The 16,344-nt window shown below is 42.6% G+C and overlaps 1 protein-coding gene across 2 annotated transcripts in view; it reads right to left on the reverse strand.

Annotated features, from left to right (window-relative positions):
- Positions 1-16,344, reverse strand: part of ints1 (integrator complex subunit 1) — a 109,685-nt gene that overhangs the window by 52,539 nt on the left and 40,802 nt on the right. For both annotated transcript variants that reach the window (XM_041206704.1, XM_041206705.1), the window contains exons 24-28: positions 15,009-15,113; positions 13,235-13,402; positions 4,484-4,595; positions 2,440-2,598; positions 42-188 (exon numbers count right to left, since the gene is read on the reverse strand). In XM_041206704.1, the coding sequence (XP_041062638.1) occupies positions 42-188; positions 2,440-2,598; positions 4,484-4,595; positions 13,235-13,402; positions 15,009-15,113 (691 nt within the window). The remainder of the gene's footprint in view (positions 1-41; positions 189-2,439; positions 2,599-4,483; positions 4,596-13,234; positions 13,403-15,008; positions 15,114-16,344) is intronic.

Raw genomic sequence — 16,344 nt, forward strand, 5'->3', positions numbered from 1 at the left:
ATCAATAGCCATTGTCATCTCCCTGTTACTGAAATATGTACTTTTGTCCATGATATTCTGTTCAAGTGTTTGGGGATCGTGGGACACAGCCTGGTCCAGGTACTGCAAGAGTTTGCTCATGCTGGAGACCGGGATTCCGAAGGACTGGACAAACAGGATCAACTGCTGAGGCTCCAGATCCTGGAGAGCTGCAAGAGAAAAGGGAACGAGCGTTGAGGGTTAGAAGTCCTGCATGCTGTAGAATGCAAATACCATTCAGAGCCAAGTGCAAATTGCTTCCACTTCAGGAAACAACAGGAAGATACATGATTGAAGAATGGATACAGAATGCCTCCTGATGTTACTCAGCCTTTCTCTCTACCTCAGCACAGCAAAAACATCTCCCTTAAGTTTTTTCTTCCTACTCCTACAATCCAAAGCTTTTAAAATACAAATGAGTCACAATATATGGCTACTGCCTGACATCTCATCTTTTCTCCGGTTCACTCCACTGTCGACGGTGTCTGGCAATACGGGCTCAGACCCATCGCCCAGGTTTCACAATTAAAAAAAAACACCTGGCAGGGATTACAAGGCTGTAATTTAATTCGCAGAGTACAGATGACACCATAAACCCCACGAATGAACCTCAAGTGGTTTATTAGAACTGTCAACTTATCGCCAAGGCTTGAAATCACTCCAGGACACCTAATTATACAAGTAATCAACTTCAGAGAGTGGCTTTATTTACTTTTATTGGACATCAGTTACTGTCAGCATGTTCCATCTTGCTGATTTGCAATAATGCTCAGACCCAGGGATTAACGATCAAGACTAGATTCTGGTGTTGCTTTATAAAGCTATATCTGCACAGAAACTGGTGCAACATTAAAGGATAATACTCTAAAAGAAGGGAGGGAAGAAGAATCATTTAAATGCAAGGGATTGACTGTAAACACATCACAGCTCCTTCAGGGCCTAAGTGGGTGAGTGTGTTAGTTGGTATCGAAGGGCCAAAAAATCCAGGAAGATCCAAGATTCACTCTGTTATCTTTATAATGAGCAAGCCAATCCCAGCAATGGCAGCTACTGGGGTGCTACACTTGATTTAGTGCCCCTGCACTTGCCATGAACACAAGAAATAGGAGGAGTATACCATGAAACTCAACAGCCAGGTCTGCCATTCAAAAGGGCTGAATGGCCTGTTCCTGTTCTTATACAAAGACTTCTTCTGGAAAGCATATGTACTTGGAGGGGGGCAGGATTGAATTCGGCTGTAGATCTTTCCATAGTCAAATAGCTACCGTGTAGACACACACATCGGGAAAATGGGGATAGGGCAAGTTACTGGGGAGTAGCCGCTTCTAACTTCTCCTCCCTGAGGAACAACAACCCAGTCTCTAGGGAGAAAGCTTTGAAGTCTTTGAAGAAAGAATACTAAATAAAAAATGTCAATCAGGGAAGTTAACACAAATGTTCAGCATCACATTGTGCTGACATTCATAAACTGTTCAAGCTTTACTCTTGTGGTTGCGCAAAATCAAGTCCACTCAACTGAATCACTTGCTGGCAAATCACTGTGACCCATTTATCACCCTCAACATTAGCTTGGTCTTATCCCCCATGTTCAAATCACTGCATGGCCTTGCCCCTCACCATCTCTGTAACCTCTTCCAGCTGCACAATCCTTCAAGAACTGTGCACTCCTCCAACTCTGGCCTCCTGCGCAACCCCGATTTCCATGGTGGACCCTAAACTCAAATTACTTCCATAAACCTTTCTGCCTCTTTACTTCTCACTCTCCTTCTTTAAGATGTCCATAAAAAACTCTCTCACCTGCACCAAAAATTCTTTATGTGGCTCAGTATAAATTTTTGTTTGATAACATTCCTGTGAAATACCTCACAACATTTTACTACATTTTGGGGCTATATAAATGCAAGTTGTTGTTGCTCCAGACATTGCCCTCAGTGCCTGCACAAGCCAACAACAGCACTAGAAATATTCGAGCACCATTTTACATCTGAAAGCTGCTTGCATGCGTTTTACATCAGGAACATCCAGGCTTTTTGCTTTCCTGGAGCTTATCATAGTCTTATGGGTCACAATCCAAGTGTCGATGAACATCATACTCAAGTCAGGAGTATGATGGAATACTCTGCTTACTTGGATCTGCCAATAGCTGTGATAACGATGCACCAACCCTCTATGTGTCTGGTCCTAACAAACAATAGAGATCCGAGATTCTTCTTCCTTTAGTCTGGACTAAACTTGAACCCAGTGTGCCTCCCAACAAGATGCAAAACCTCAGGGTTGGTTGGTTGGGGGTGGGGTGGGGGGGCAGGGTGGCATCTCACTGTAAAATGTGGAGGATATTATGTCAACTTTGGAATAAAGCACATACTGCCAAGTTTCCGATCCCTGTATTTCTGCTTTAGTAACAAAACAATATCTACTTACCAGCATCCACCAATCGAGACACTTCTGAGCGAATCATTCGAAGTTTCAGCCAGTCAGGAAGAAGTAGAGCTTCTTCCGAGGTGTCAACCAGGAATGCTGTAGGGAGTGGTTTTCTCTCGGGAAACCAGACGTCAAGAAGGTAGTAGAAGTCGCTCTCGCCTGCAAGCCATGATTCAGGAGGTGGTTAAACACTAATAATTGTACCATTCTCACAGGAACATTTGGAAAGGTCTACCAAGAAAATTATAATCAAGCTTGGCTCTTGAAAAGTTAAGCGCAGGGAGCTGAAGCATGTAATTGGAGCAGAGGGAACTTGCAATGGTATGCAGGTTTCAGGTTACATAACATTCCTCACAAAAAAGCACCTTAGGGAATAGCGTCACCGTAGAAACGACAGCAATGAGACACACCCACCTCTACCTAGACAGCAGAAAATAATGAGTGAGTGACTGTGGTCTGCTCTTGCGCTCATTCCACATCCTCTTGGCATGGGCTGTTTATTAATTCATTTCTTGCAACAGGGCCATCACTGACAAGGCTGGCATTTATTTCCCATTCCTAATTGCCACTTGACAAAGTAAGTTGTGGGCCTTCAAGAGCTCATATGGTGCTGCTAGGCAGGAAGCTTCAAGAATTTGCCCTAGTGATGATAGATGTACATCCAAGTCAAGACAGCGTGTGACTTGGAGGGAAACTTGAAGGTGGTGGTATTCCCTTGCACCTGCTGCCTTTGGCCTTCTAAGTGGTGAAGGTCACAGGTTTGAGAAGTGCTGTCAAAGAAACATTGATGAGTTGCTGTGGATGGTACATACTGCTGCCACAGGTATGTCAGTGGTATAGGGAAGGAACATTTTAAGCTGGTAGGTGGGACTGCCAATTGAGCAGACTGCTTTGCCCTGGAGGGTATGGCATATTGCACATGTAACACGATGGAAACTGTCAATCACTAAATCACATTCCCCCATCTGCAACACATCACGTGAATGCATCACATACACCAGCAAAGGCCTACTATATAGGAATAATATTGCAGTGCAGGATGGTCTTTCACCAGACCAGAAGTGGTCATCCCATGGACCTTTCTATTCAACAATGAGAGAGCTGCTTGGCAATGGGTGACACACTTGCGTCCAATCTCAGGGTCAACTCACATTAAGGTCAGCATTCTGTTTTCCGATAATCAACACCAACCTCACAGAGGATCCTCATTACACCAGTGACATTCCCCATTTTCCACATCACCCATTCCTGTGTTGTCTGCGTGAGATTGTCAATTTGTGCCAAATTGAGAGTAATTTTCCACTGCGGATTCACATCTCTTTAGAACTAACGGGGGCTGACTTCCTGATATCACTTCAGTTTACAATTGGTAAAGGGAAAGGCGAATCTTGTCTAGCTTACATGTGAAACAAGATGATAACCAAGTTCACCATGCAGTCCCTGCAACTGGCTGGATGTTAAGCAAATTTGGAAAGTAAATTGAAAGGCGATAAAATTTGACTTCTTCCTCCTCATATCATTAGCTCAACAAAAGACTTCTTCCACTTTCAAGAGTATATATCGTGTTTGGGGAAAAATATTCTGAAAAGGAGTACTTTCCTTTCCAAGCATGCACACAAATAAGCAACCAAGACACACAAATTTTAAAAATAAACTACTTTTGAAGTGCAGTCACTGCTGTAATGTAGAAAATGCAGTATTCAATTTGGACACAGCAAATTCCCACAAACAGCACTGAGATAATGAAAAGATAATTCATTTCTTTTCCCTCAGTGCTGCACTGTGGCTGTATTTTGTGCTCAAGTCGCTGAAATGGGCTTGAACCTAAGTTATCCTGAAAGAATGGATTTTGAATACTTGAGGGATAGAGTGACCACACAACCTTCAGACTCAGGTGCAAATGCCATCCACTAAGATGCAGCCAACACCTGTAATAATTAGTTTCACAAGCATCTTCTCCCTCCTATTTTTTCAAACTCAGAAGTTAAAAGCAATTCACAGGAAAGCACCTTCACCCCATCCCAACCCCACTTTAGATTTATACCTTGAGGGGGTCCAAGAGTCAGGAGGATAACCATGGCGTGAACCACCAGGATATGCATGGTGGCAGTCTCCCCAGTGGTCCAACGCAGGAAGACCTGGTCCTGGGATTCAGACTGTAGGTCAGAAACACAAAGCACAGTTAACAAAGGAAATGCTTTCCTTGTAGCAGCAGTCAAATTTCTAGAAATAAATTACAATCGAGGCCGCAGAATATTCTAGTCAACAGTAACTTCCTAAAGGGAATTGGACATATACTTACTTGAAAAGGAAAAATTTGCAGATGTCTGGGGAAAGGGCAGGGGAGTGAGACTAAATGAATAGCTCTTTCAAAGAGCCGGCACAGGCACAATGGGCTGAATGGTGGTCTTCTATACGATGTTATAGGAAACTTCTTAGAAATAACAGAGCCTCGTCATTGGCCTGTATCTCCTTTGGCCCAACTCTCAATTTATAGAACGATAGAATCATTTTTTTTCATGGGATGTGGGCATCACTGGCAGGGCCAACATTTGTTCCTAATTGCTCTTGAACTGAGTGGCTTGCCATGCCATTTCAGAGGACAGTTAAGTGCACTGCTGTGGGTCTGGAGTCACATGTAGGCTAAACCAGGTGAGGACAGCAGATTTCCTTCCTTCCACAATAACCATTTCATTGTCACCATTATGAAGACTAGCTTTACAATTCTAGATTATTAATTGAATTTAAATTCCACCAGCTGCCATGGTGGAATTTGAACTCGTGTCCCCAGAGAATTAGCCTGGGCCTCTGGATTACCAGTCCAGTGATATTACCACTATGCCCCATCTGGGGTAAATGGAGTGCAGCTGAGGAAACTGAATGCAGATTTGAAGGTCAATGAAGGGATTTTGGAAGGGTGGGAAAAAGGTGTTCATTTCATTTTTCTATCTTTCTCACCCTGTGGGAATTGGTTTTTGCTCTACTACAGGGAAAGGAGCGAGCTGTTTCGTGAGTACCCAGTGAGTGGCTAAGGCCTATTCTATTTTTAAAGTTTAATATAGTATACAAATTAGTGGTAAAGTTAATGAAATATATAAAAAAGCAATATAAATAAGTAATATAATTAAGTAATTATTTAAGACACATTAAGGATGCAAAGACAGGTGGTGCAGGATTCCCGCTCACAAATCGGTTTTCCGTTTTGGAAGCTGCTGCGGGTGCTGGTTCTTCAGAAGAGTGCAGTCAGAGCCAGGTTTGTGACACCACAAGCCACTTGGCTGTACAGGAGTGGGGGGGAAGAAGAAGGGAAGAGCTATAGTGATAGGGGATTCATTGGTTAGAGGGACAGACAGGCGTTTCTGTGGCTGTAGATGTGACTCCAGGATGCTATGTTGCCTCCCTGGTGCCAGGGTCAAGGATGTCACAGAGTGGCTGCAGGACATTCTTCTGGGGGAGGGTGAATTGCCAGAGGTTGTGGTCCACATTGGGACCAATGACTTAGGTAGGAAGAGGGATGTGGTCCTGCAACCAGATTTTAGGGAGCTAGGTATAAAATTAGCAAGCAAGATCTCTAGTTTAGTAATTTCCAGATTGTTCCTAGTGCCATGTGCCAGTGAGTACAGAAATAGGAGGATAAGGCAGATGAATACAAGGCTGGAAATATGGCACAGGAGGGAGGGCTTAGATTGCTGGGACACTGGAACTGGCTCTGAGGGAGATGGCACCTGTACAAGCCAAACGGGTTGCACCTGAACAGAGCTGGGACCGAGCTCCTTGCTTGGCATTTTGCTAGTGCTGTCAGGAGGGCTTTAAACTAACTCAGCAGAAGTGTGGAAACCAAGAAAAAATATTATAGAAGAACACCAGCGTGCACAAAATACTGGGAGAGACAGACAGAACTAGTATAGAGAATAGTGAGGTAATAGATAAAGTCAGGGCAAGGGAAATGTAACAAAATCTAAATCAGGGTTACTATGCATGTATGCAAATGCACGGAGTATAGTAAATAAGATTAGGGAGTTACAGGTGCAGATTGCCATGTGGAAATATGATGCTGTGGCGATAACAGAGACCTAGCTCAAGGAAGGGCAAAACTGGGTGTTAAATATTTCCAGGTACAAGATGTTCAGAAGAGATAGAAAAGGAAGGAAAGGAGGAGGGGTGGTGGTATTAGTTAAGGAAAGCATTGCAGTGCTGGAGAAAGAGGGTGTCGCAGAGGGTCCAAGGACAGGATCAATTTAGCTAGAGCTAAGGAACAAAAAGGGTGCAATCACATTGCTTGGTGAGAAGGACATAGAAGAACAAATCTGCAGGGAAATTATAGAGATGCTGGCATTATACAGTAGTTATAATAGGGGACTTTAATTATCCGAATGTAGACTGGGATAGTGGTAGTGTAAAGGTCGGAAAGGGTCAAAAGTTCCTAGATTGTGTTCAGGAGAATTTTCTACAGAACAGTGTGTCCAATCCAACAAGAAAAGATGCACTGTTGGACCTGGTTCTTGGAATTAGGTGGACCAAGTAGATCAAGTGTCAGTGGGGGAGCATTTAGGAGACAGTAATCATTGTATTGTACATTTTAGGATGATAATAGAAAAGGACATTAGGCAATCCAGAGTAAAAATAATTTTGGACAAGAAATGGACAAGAGCTGACTTCGATGGGTCAAGAATGGAGCTGGGCCAGATAGACTGGAAAGAAAGATTGGCAGGAAAAACTGTGGCTGAACAATGGGCTACCTTCAAAAAAGAATTGGTTCAGGCACAATCAAGGTATATTCCAACGAAAGGGAAAGGTAGGGCAAACAAATCCAGAGCTCCCTGGCTGAAAAAGGTGATTGAAATTAAGATAAAGAAGAAAAAGTGCACTTATGATAGGTGTCGGGTAGAAAATACAACTGAAAACCAAGAGCAATATAGAAGGTTCAGAGGGAAGGTGAAAAAGCATAACAGAGAAGCAAAGAAGGATTATGACAAAAGACTGGCAGTCAACATAAAGGGGAATCCTAAAGTCTTCTATAGGCATATAAAGAGTAAAAGGGTGGTAAAAGGAGGAGCAGGGCCAATTAGGGACCTAAAAGAGAATTCACACATGGTCGAAGGGGCCATGGCTGAGGTATTAAATGAATATTTTGCATCCATCTTTACCAAGGAGGTAGAGGAGAAACTGTCACTAGAAGGGTTCAAAATTGATAAGGAGGAAGTATTGAATCGACTATCGGTACTTAAAGTTGACAAGGCACTGGAACCGGATGAGATGCATCCAAGGATATTGAAGGTAGTGAGAGTAGAAATTGCAAGGACATTGGCCATAATCTTTCAGTCTTCTTTAGACTCAGGGGAGATGCCACAGGACTGGAGAATTGCCAACATTATGCCCTTGTTCAAAAAAGGTTGTAAGGATAAGCTCAGCAATGACAGGCCAGTCAGTTTAACTTCAGTGGTGGGCAAGATTCTAGAAATAATTATTCGGGATAGAATTAGTAGTCACATGGAAAATTATGGCTTGATAAGGAAGAGCCAGCATGGATTTCTAAAGGGGAAATCATGTTTAACTAACTTGGAGTTTTTTGAAGAGGTAACAGAAAAGGTCAATGAGGATAATGCTGTTAATGTGGTGCACATGGGCTTTGAAAAGGCATTTGACACAGTGCCACACAACCAACTTATGAGAAAAGTTATTGCTCATGAAATAAAAGGGTCAGTAGCAACGTGGATGCAAAATTGGCTGAAAAATAAAAAGTAGAGAGTAATGGTTAATGGATGCATTTTGGGCTGGAGGAAGATTTGTAGTAGAGTTCCCCAGGGGTCGGTATTGGGACCCTTGCTTTTCCTGATGTATATTATCGAGCTACATCTTGGTGTGCAGGGGAGAATTTCAAAGTTTGTGGATGATACAAAGCTTGGGAGTGTTGTGAACTGTGAAGAGGACGGTGTGGAACTTCAAGAGGACATAGACAAGTTGGTGGATTGGGCAGATGGGTGACAGATGAAGTTCAATGTGGAGAAGTGTGAGGTGATACATTTGGTAGGAAAAACATGGACAGCGAATATAAAATAAGGGATGGAATATTGAAGGGGGTGCAGGAGAAGAAAGACTTGGGTGTATATGTGCATAGATCATTGAAGGTGCAGGACAGGTGGAGAGAGCAGTTAATAAATTATATAGTGTCCTGGGATTTATTAATAGGGGCATAGAGTAAGATTATGCTGATTTTATAAGACCCTCATTACACCTCAGCTGGAATACACAGTTCTGGGCACCATATTATAGGAAGGATGTGAACACACTGGTGAGTGCAGAAGAGGTTTACAAAAATGGTCCCAGGGATGAGAAACTTCAGCTATGAGGGTAGATTTGAGGAGTTGGGACTGTTTTCCTTGAGAGGAGAAGGCTGAGAGGAGACTTGATAGAAGTTTTCAAAATCATGAGGGGCTGGACAGAGCAGATAGGGAGAAGTTGTTCCCACCCATAAAAGGATCAAGAACGAATGGCTTGGGTCTGGAATGCACTGCCTGTAAGTGTGGTGGAAGCAGGTTCAATTGAGGCATTGAAGAGGGCATTAGATGGTTATTTGAATAGAAGCAACGTGCAGGGGCAGGATCTTCCGGTCGGTGAGCGGGGGTGGGGCCTGCTTGCCGACACATGGTGATATCGGGTGGAACTCCCGATGTCACCCATGTCATTTCCATTATCAGGTTGGCGGGGGTGCAGCCGAGTCAGCTGTGTGCCCGCTGACCTGTCAACAGCCTATGGAGGTCATTGAAAAACTAATTAAGGTCATTAATGGACCTGCCCATCCAATCTTAAGGTTGGCAGGTAGGCTGGGAGCCCTGGTGGGCTTTGGAAAAAGTATGAAACCTCATCCATGGGCGGGATGAGGTTTTGTCAGGGTATTTAAATTTTTATTAAAGTAACGGACATGTCCCAACTCATGTGACAGTGTCACATGAGGGAACGTCAGGGAAATTTTTTTATCATTTGAATTACAAATTTTAATTCCGAGCCGATATCCCTAGGGCAGCACTTAGCCTCAGGGAGATCTGTGCACTCTCTCGCGCGCATGCACGAAAGAGCGCACTCCCAGCTGAGGGAATCCCCCCCGCCGCCTGCACATAGGGAGCTCATCCCGCTTCTGAGTGGACTTAATTGGCCCACCCACGGAAAATGGCGACGCGCCCGCCCGCAACCACACTTCCCCCACCGACACGGGGGAAAATATTTCCCCAGAAGGGGAAAAGGCAGGGCAATGGCACGAAGTCATAATGCTCATGTGGAGAGCCGGTACAGACACGATGGGCCGAATGGCCTCCTTCTGTGCCATTACGGTTCTGTGGATAGCATTGTGATCCAGGGCAAACACATCTGCAGTAAGTGTTTGCAGCTTGACGAACTTCGACTTAGAGTCATTCAGCTGGAGGTCGAGCTGTGGACTCTGCGACACATCAGAGAGGGTGATAGTTACCTGGATGCTTTGTATTAGGAGGCAGTCACACCACTTAGGATAGGGTCTTATGATTTGCTCAGTGGTCAGGGACAGGAGGGTGTGACTGTTAGTGAGGCAGGTAAGTGGAGTCAGAGGGCAGGAGTGTAGGAGTGTGAGCCTCTGCAATTGTCCGATAGGGTTCAGGTTCTCTTAGTTTGTTTGGATGAGACTGGGGGCTGCAGGGTGGATGAGCAAACTGACCATGGCACCGTGGCACAGGAAGCCAATCAAATCCAGGGAGCAAAAAGGAATGTAGTGGTAGTGGGTGACAGTATAGTGAGTGGGTTCCAGTTTGTGGGGCACTGACACCAGTACTGAGAAAAGCGTGAACTGTGCTGGGACCAGTGTTCTTGCGAACCATGTAACTAGGGAAGTAGAGAGGGGAGCAAAAATCAAATGTGGAAAGATGTGGTATTCACAGAGTGGAGACTAGGTAAGAAAGGGGAATAGTAATATGGGAGAATGGCAGGAAGGGACAGAGAGAAGAAATCTAAGAATGCACCGCGAACAAAGACTAGATGTCACAAAGATAACAAAAAGACAAAACTAAAGGCTCTGTATCTGAATGCACTTAGCATTCATAATAAATTAAACAAATTGATAGTGCACAGTGAAGTAACTAAATATGATCCGATAGCCATTACGAAGGCGTAGTTGCAGGATGACAGGATTGGGTCCTGAATTTTGAGGGGTATATGATCTTCAAGAAGAATAGGAATCTAGGTAAAGGATGGCATTTGTGCAATAGTTGGAAATGACCTTGGTTCAGATCAGGATGCAGAATTGGTTTGGGTGGGGATGAGAAATAGAAACAGACGGGCAGTAGTGGTCTGGATGAAGAATTCATAGAATGTTTTCGAGATAGTTTCTTATAGTAACATGTTCTGGAACCAACCAGAGAGCAGGTTATATTAGACTTGGTATTGCGCAATGTGACAGGATTAATTAATTTCCTCAGGGTAAGGGCACCCCTAGGTAGCAGGGATCACTATATGATTGAATTTTACATCCAGTATGAAAGGGAGAAGTGTGGGTCTAAGACTAGTATTTTGAACTTAAATAAGGGCAATTATGTGGGCATGAAAGCTGAGCTAGCTGAAGTTAACTGGGATACTAGGCTAGGGGATAGATCAATACAGAAGCAGTAGCAGACATATAAGAGGATTTTTCAGAATACTCAGAATAAGTATATTCCTACTATAAACAGAAATTCTAAAGGGAGGACCTACATCCGTAGTTAAGGAGAGCATTAAACTTAAAAAGCATATAACTGCGTAAAGATGAGTGGCAGGTCAGCTGATTGGTCAGAATATAAAGAACAGCAGAGATTGACTAAAAGATTAATCTGGAGAAACAAATTAGAGTATGAGAGGAAGCTAGCTAGAAACATAAAAACGGATAGCAAGAGTTTCTACAGATATTTAAACAGGAAAGAGTAGGTAAAGTAAGTGTTGGTCCTCTAGAGTGTGAGAATGGGGAGTTATTGGTAGATAATAAGGGAATGGTGGATGAAATGAACAAATATTTTGCTTCTCTCTTCACTATAGAGGATATAAAAATATTCCAGTAACAGCTATAAATCAGGAGGTGGAGGGGAGAGAGGAACTTAGTGAAATTACAATCATTAGCGGTACTGAACAAACTGATGGAGCTGCAGGCTGACAAATCTTCGGGTCCTGATGAACTTCATCCTAGGGTCTTAAAAGAGGTGGCTAATGAGGTAGTAGATGCGTTGGTGTTAATTTTCCAAAATTCCCTAAATTTGGGAAAGGTTCCATCAGACTGTAGCAAATATAACTTCTCTATTCAAGGAAGGGAGGCAGAAAACAGGAAACTATAGGCCAGCTAGCGTGACATCTGTTTTGGGGAAAGCGTTAGAGTCAAACGTTAAAAAAGTTATAGCTGGGCACTTGAAAATCACAAGGTAATCGGGAAAAGACATCATGATTTTGTGACAGGGAAATTATGTTTAAACAACTTATTAGAGCTCTTTGAAGGAATAACATGTGCTGTGGATAAAGGGGAACCAGTGGATATACTGTTCTTGGATTTCCAGAAGGCATTTGATAAGGTGCCAAATCAAAGGTTATTGCAGAAAATAAAAGCTCGTGATGTAGGGGTTAACATATTAGCCTGGATAGAGGGTAGGCAGGCTGGCAGAGGGATTGAACATAAAAGTAAGAATGTTAAGCTCCAGTTATACAGGGCATTGGTGAGACCACATCTAGAATACTGTGTGCAGTTTGATCTCCATATTTAAGGAAGGAAGTAAATGCATTGGAGGAGGTTTACTAGCTTGATACCTGGAATGAGCGGTTTGTGATGTGAGGAAAGGTTGGACAGACTGGACTTGTTTCCACTGGAGTTTAGAAGAGTGAGGGGTGACTTGATTGAAGTATAAAAGATCCTGAATGGTATTGACAAGGTGGACATGGAAAGGATGTTTCCTCTCGTAGATGAGTCCAGAACTAGGGGTCACGGTTTTAAAATTAGGGGTCGCCCTTATAGGACAGAGATGAGGAGCAATTTTTTATCTTAAAGGGCTGTGCGACTTTGGAATTTTCTGCCTCAGATGGCAATGGACTTCTGGATATTTTTAAGGCAGAGGTAGATAGATTCTTGTTTGGCAGGGGAATCAAAGGTTATCAGTGATAGATGGGTATATAGAACAAAAAAAAACAAACAGATCAGCCATGATCTTATTGAATGGCGGAGCTCCTATTTCGTATGTCCGCCTGGAGATACAGTGCAGAGTGAAGCCATTTGGCCATTGTGCCTGTGCTGGCTCTTCCACCATCCTTCCAGGCCATAACAACTCACTATATAAAACATTTTCATCTGTCCCTCTGGTTCTTTTGAAAATTACTTTATATGTGTCCTCTCATTTGCAAACCACCTGACATTTGAAATAGCATTTCCTATTTACTTTGAACACCCATATTAAATTTTCCCTTAACCTTCCATTCCCTAATGAGAACAATCCCAGCTTCAATCTTCTCTTTTCCCCTGATTTCCTTTGTCCGTGAAACTTTCTAGTCCTTTTTGGCAATTTTTCAATTAATTCCACTTCAATTCCTCACATACTGAACTCTACGAAGATATTGAAACAATCTAGGTAGACACGGGACATGTGGCAAAATCCTCAACAAAAGTTGGGAGTCCAGGAATGCACCCAAATGTCGGCACAGGATCACGGAGTAGTTCAGAAGTCGAGTCCTCGGAGCTGCAGATCTCAACGTACTTGGGCAGCCCCAGCCACTTTTGACTGAGCCTGTATTCCTGGCCGTTCCAAGAAGGCAGCCAACTCACCCAACTGTACACCTCCTCGTCTTCCTTGGTCTTCCGCATCCGCTTCACATACTGCGAGAAGATAGCGATCAACGCCACCAGCACAGACTCGCATTCCGTTCTGTAGGTATGCTTGGCGAAGAGGTGAGTCATAATGGTGGATCGCTCGACGATTAAGCGAGCAACATCCTGAGGAGACAGATTGATGGGTTACAAGCAGGGAAAAAAATGTAAATGGTGGGAAAGCTGAAACAAGTAGAGAATGTTGGAAGCACAGGATCTGAAAAAGAAAAATCAATTAATGTTCTTGGTACAAACCCATCAGATCCCTGATGAAGAGCTACACCCAATAGATTAAAGAGTCGCCAACAGAAACCCGTTACCCTGTTTTTTCCTCTTTTTGAGGCACTTGGCAAATCTGCTGCATATTTCCAGCATTTTGTGTTTTCATTAATCAGTTGAAAACTATGACATTCCATTTATCACCCCATAACACTTGCTGACCTACATTGGCTCCTGGTGCAGCAATCTCTTCAAATTTAAAATTCTAATCCTGGTTTTCAAACCCTTCCCTATCTTTGTAATATCCTCCAGCCCTAAAACCCTCTGAGGTCTCTGCATTTCTCCAATTCTGGCCTCTTGTGCATCTCCAATTGCCCACCACTGGTGCCTGAACCTGCCTAAATCCTAAACTCTGAAATTTCCTCCCTAAGCCTGTCTCTCTACTTCTCTCTCCTCCTTTAAAGCACTCCTTAAAATTTACCTCTTTGTCCAAACTTTTGGTAACCAATCCTAATATTTTCTTAGCTGGCTTGGTGCCAAGCTTTATCTGCTAATGCTCCTGTGAAATACCTTAGAGTGTTTTACTACATTAAAAGCAATAAGTAAATGCAAATAGCTGTATTACAGCATTGCTGGCTTCACTGTCATGGCACCTCCACATAACAAGTTAATCATTAATGGCTTGAGGTGTCAAAGATTTTTTGTTTAAATGTCAAAACAGGATTATCCACCTTCCACACACAGTAACTACACCACAACTGTGTCATTTTATTGGGAAACCTAGAGGAAGGACCAAGATCAATCTCAACTAACATCAAAATGAAGAGTAAAAAATATAGAAAAGTTAAACAGTCTGGGGCTCCTTTCTGAAAAAAAGAGAAGGCCAAGGGGTGACTTGATAGTGGTCTTTAAGATTATGAACAGGTTTGATAAGGTAGACACAGAGAATACATTTATGCTTGTGGACAAGTCCAGTAAGTGGGTCCATACATAGAAGATAGTCACTAATAAATATAATAGGGAATTCAGGAGAAACTTCTGTACCCAGAGAGTGATTAGAATTTGGAACTCACTCCAACACTGGAGTAGTTGAGGAAAATAGCATTTAAGGTGAAGCTAGGTAAGTACACAAGGGAAAAAGGGATAGAAGGATATGTAGATGAGTTAGATGAAAAAGGATGGGAGGAGGATTGTGTTAAGTATAAAGACCCCAATGGATCTGTTGGGCCAATGGCCTGTTTCTCTGCTGTAAACACTTTGTAAATCAATCTTCTTTACATTAAAATTGTGATGTCGGTGTTGAAGTACATGCAGCTGCTGTTGACACCTCACTGTCAACATTAAAGTGTGAATGACACATCTTTGCAACAAGTCTTCTTACATCTCAGTGAAGTTTTAAAAACCTACACAAGCTGGCAGAGTGAGTCAGCGACTCATTTGGACAGTAATTACCGATACTTTTTTGCCGGCTCTCCCTCACCTTCCTGTTCAAATTTGATTATCTCGTTCTTACCAGAGCAAGGTCATTATGCTGAGCCTGTTCCTCTACTGGTGCGTGTTGTGACAAATAAATGACATAAGCGCTGATGGTCTGGGGATCAGTCTCCACATGAATGGCCTGCAAATTGAAGTTAGCAGTAAAAAATAAAAACTTTCATAAATTTCTAATACAAATCATTTTCACATGCACAATCCAAACATGATGCACCTATAAAACTGTCTTATCCCTAAATGCTGTTACACACTCTCTCTCTTTCTCCCTTCCTCATCTTTTTGGCTACATATGTTTATATATTATACTTTTTCCTGATATGGCCAAATCCTAAATAGAGTTAAAATGCACTACGTACATTTTGGCTACATCGGGAAAAAGTATAACATATAAACATTTGTAGCCAAAAAGATGAGGAAGGGAGAAAGAGAGAGTAACAAAAATATTTTAGCCTGTGCTAAAATATTTAAATCAATGAAATAATGGCTGATTTGTGAACTAACTCCATATGTCCAATTTTGTCCCATAAACTTTAGTACTTACATATAATAGAAATCTATCAATCTCAGATTTAAAATTAGCAATTGACCCAGCATCAAACAGCACAATGTATGTATTAACACTGGAGCAACTTCTGAGAGAGAAATAAATGGAATCTGGCGCCACCATGTGGTGGAGAGACATGCTCTCAGCCAGCTAAATAATACAAAGGTAAAGTGCTAGCAAAACCTGCAGCAAGTGGAAGGATGTCCAGGTCTGTGGGCGGCTTAGCCTCACCCATTACTTAAGTCCAGAAACTTGAATACATAATCCAGGGCTGATATGCCAATGAAGCACACAAGAAGCGTTGCAATGTCAGAGGAGCCACTTTGTAGAATGTAAAAGGTTTCATTGCACTATGTCCTGGCTAATATTTACCTCTGAAGCACCAACACTAAAAAAAACCTCTCATCGGGTCATTATCACATTGCTGTTTGCAGGATCATTCTCTGTACAAACTGGCTGTCATGGTTCCTACATTACAATAGTGACAACATTTCATAAAGTACTGCACTGGCTGTGGAGTGCTTTGGAACGTCCCAAGGATGTAACAAAGGTGCTATATAAATGTGTTAAGAATTTATTTTATGAAGTGCTATGTCCCAATATATATGCACATAACATTAACCTGTTAGATTAAGAGACTCCTTACCTCCCTCCGTCTTTCTAAAGTACTCAAACTTGGTGTCACCTAACCCCTACTTACTTATTTGTCCCATCTCTTTCCAAAGCTGGTATTCATCCGAGGCTCCCAGTCCTTCACTCTGGTGTCTCTGCAATAATGTTTTTTTTAAAATTAGTGTTTTCTGGTTTCCAG

This window comes from Carcharodon carcharias, chromosome 15, assembly GCF_017639515.1.
Source record: "Carcharodon carcharias isolate sCarCar2 chromosome 15, sCarCar2.pri, whole genome shotgun sequence".
Taxonomy (NCBI): Eukaryota; Metazoa; Chordata; class Chondrichthyes; order Lamniformes; family Lamnidae; genus Carcharodon; species Carcharodon carcharias.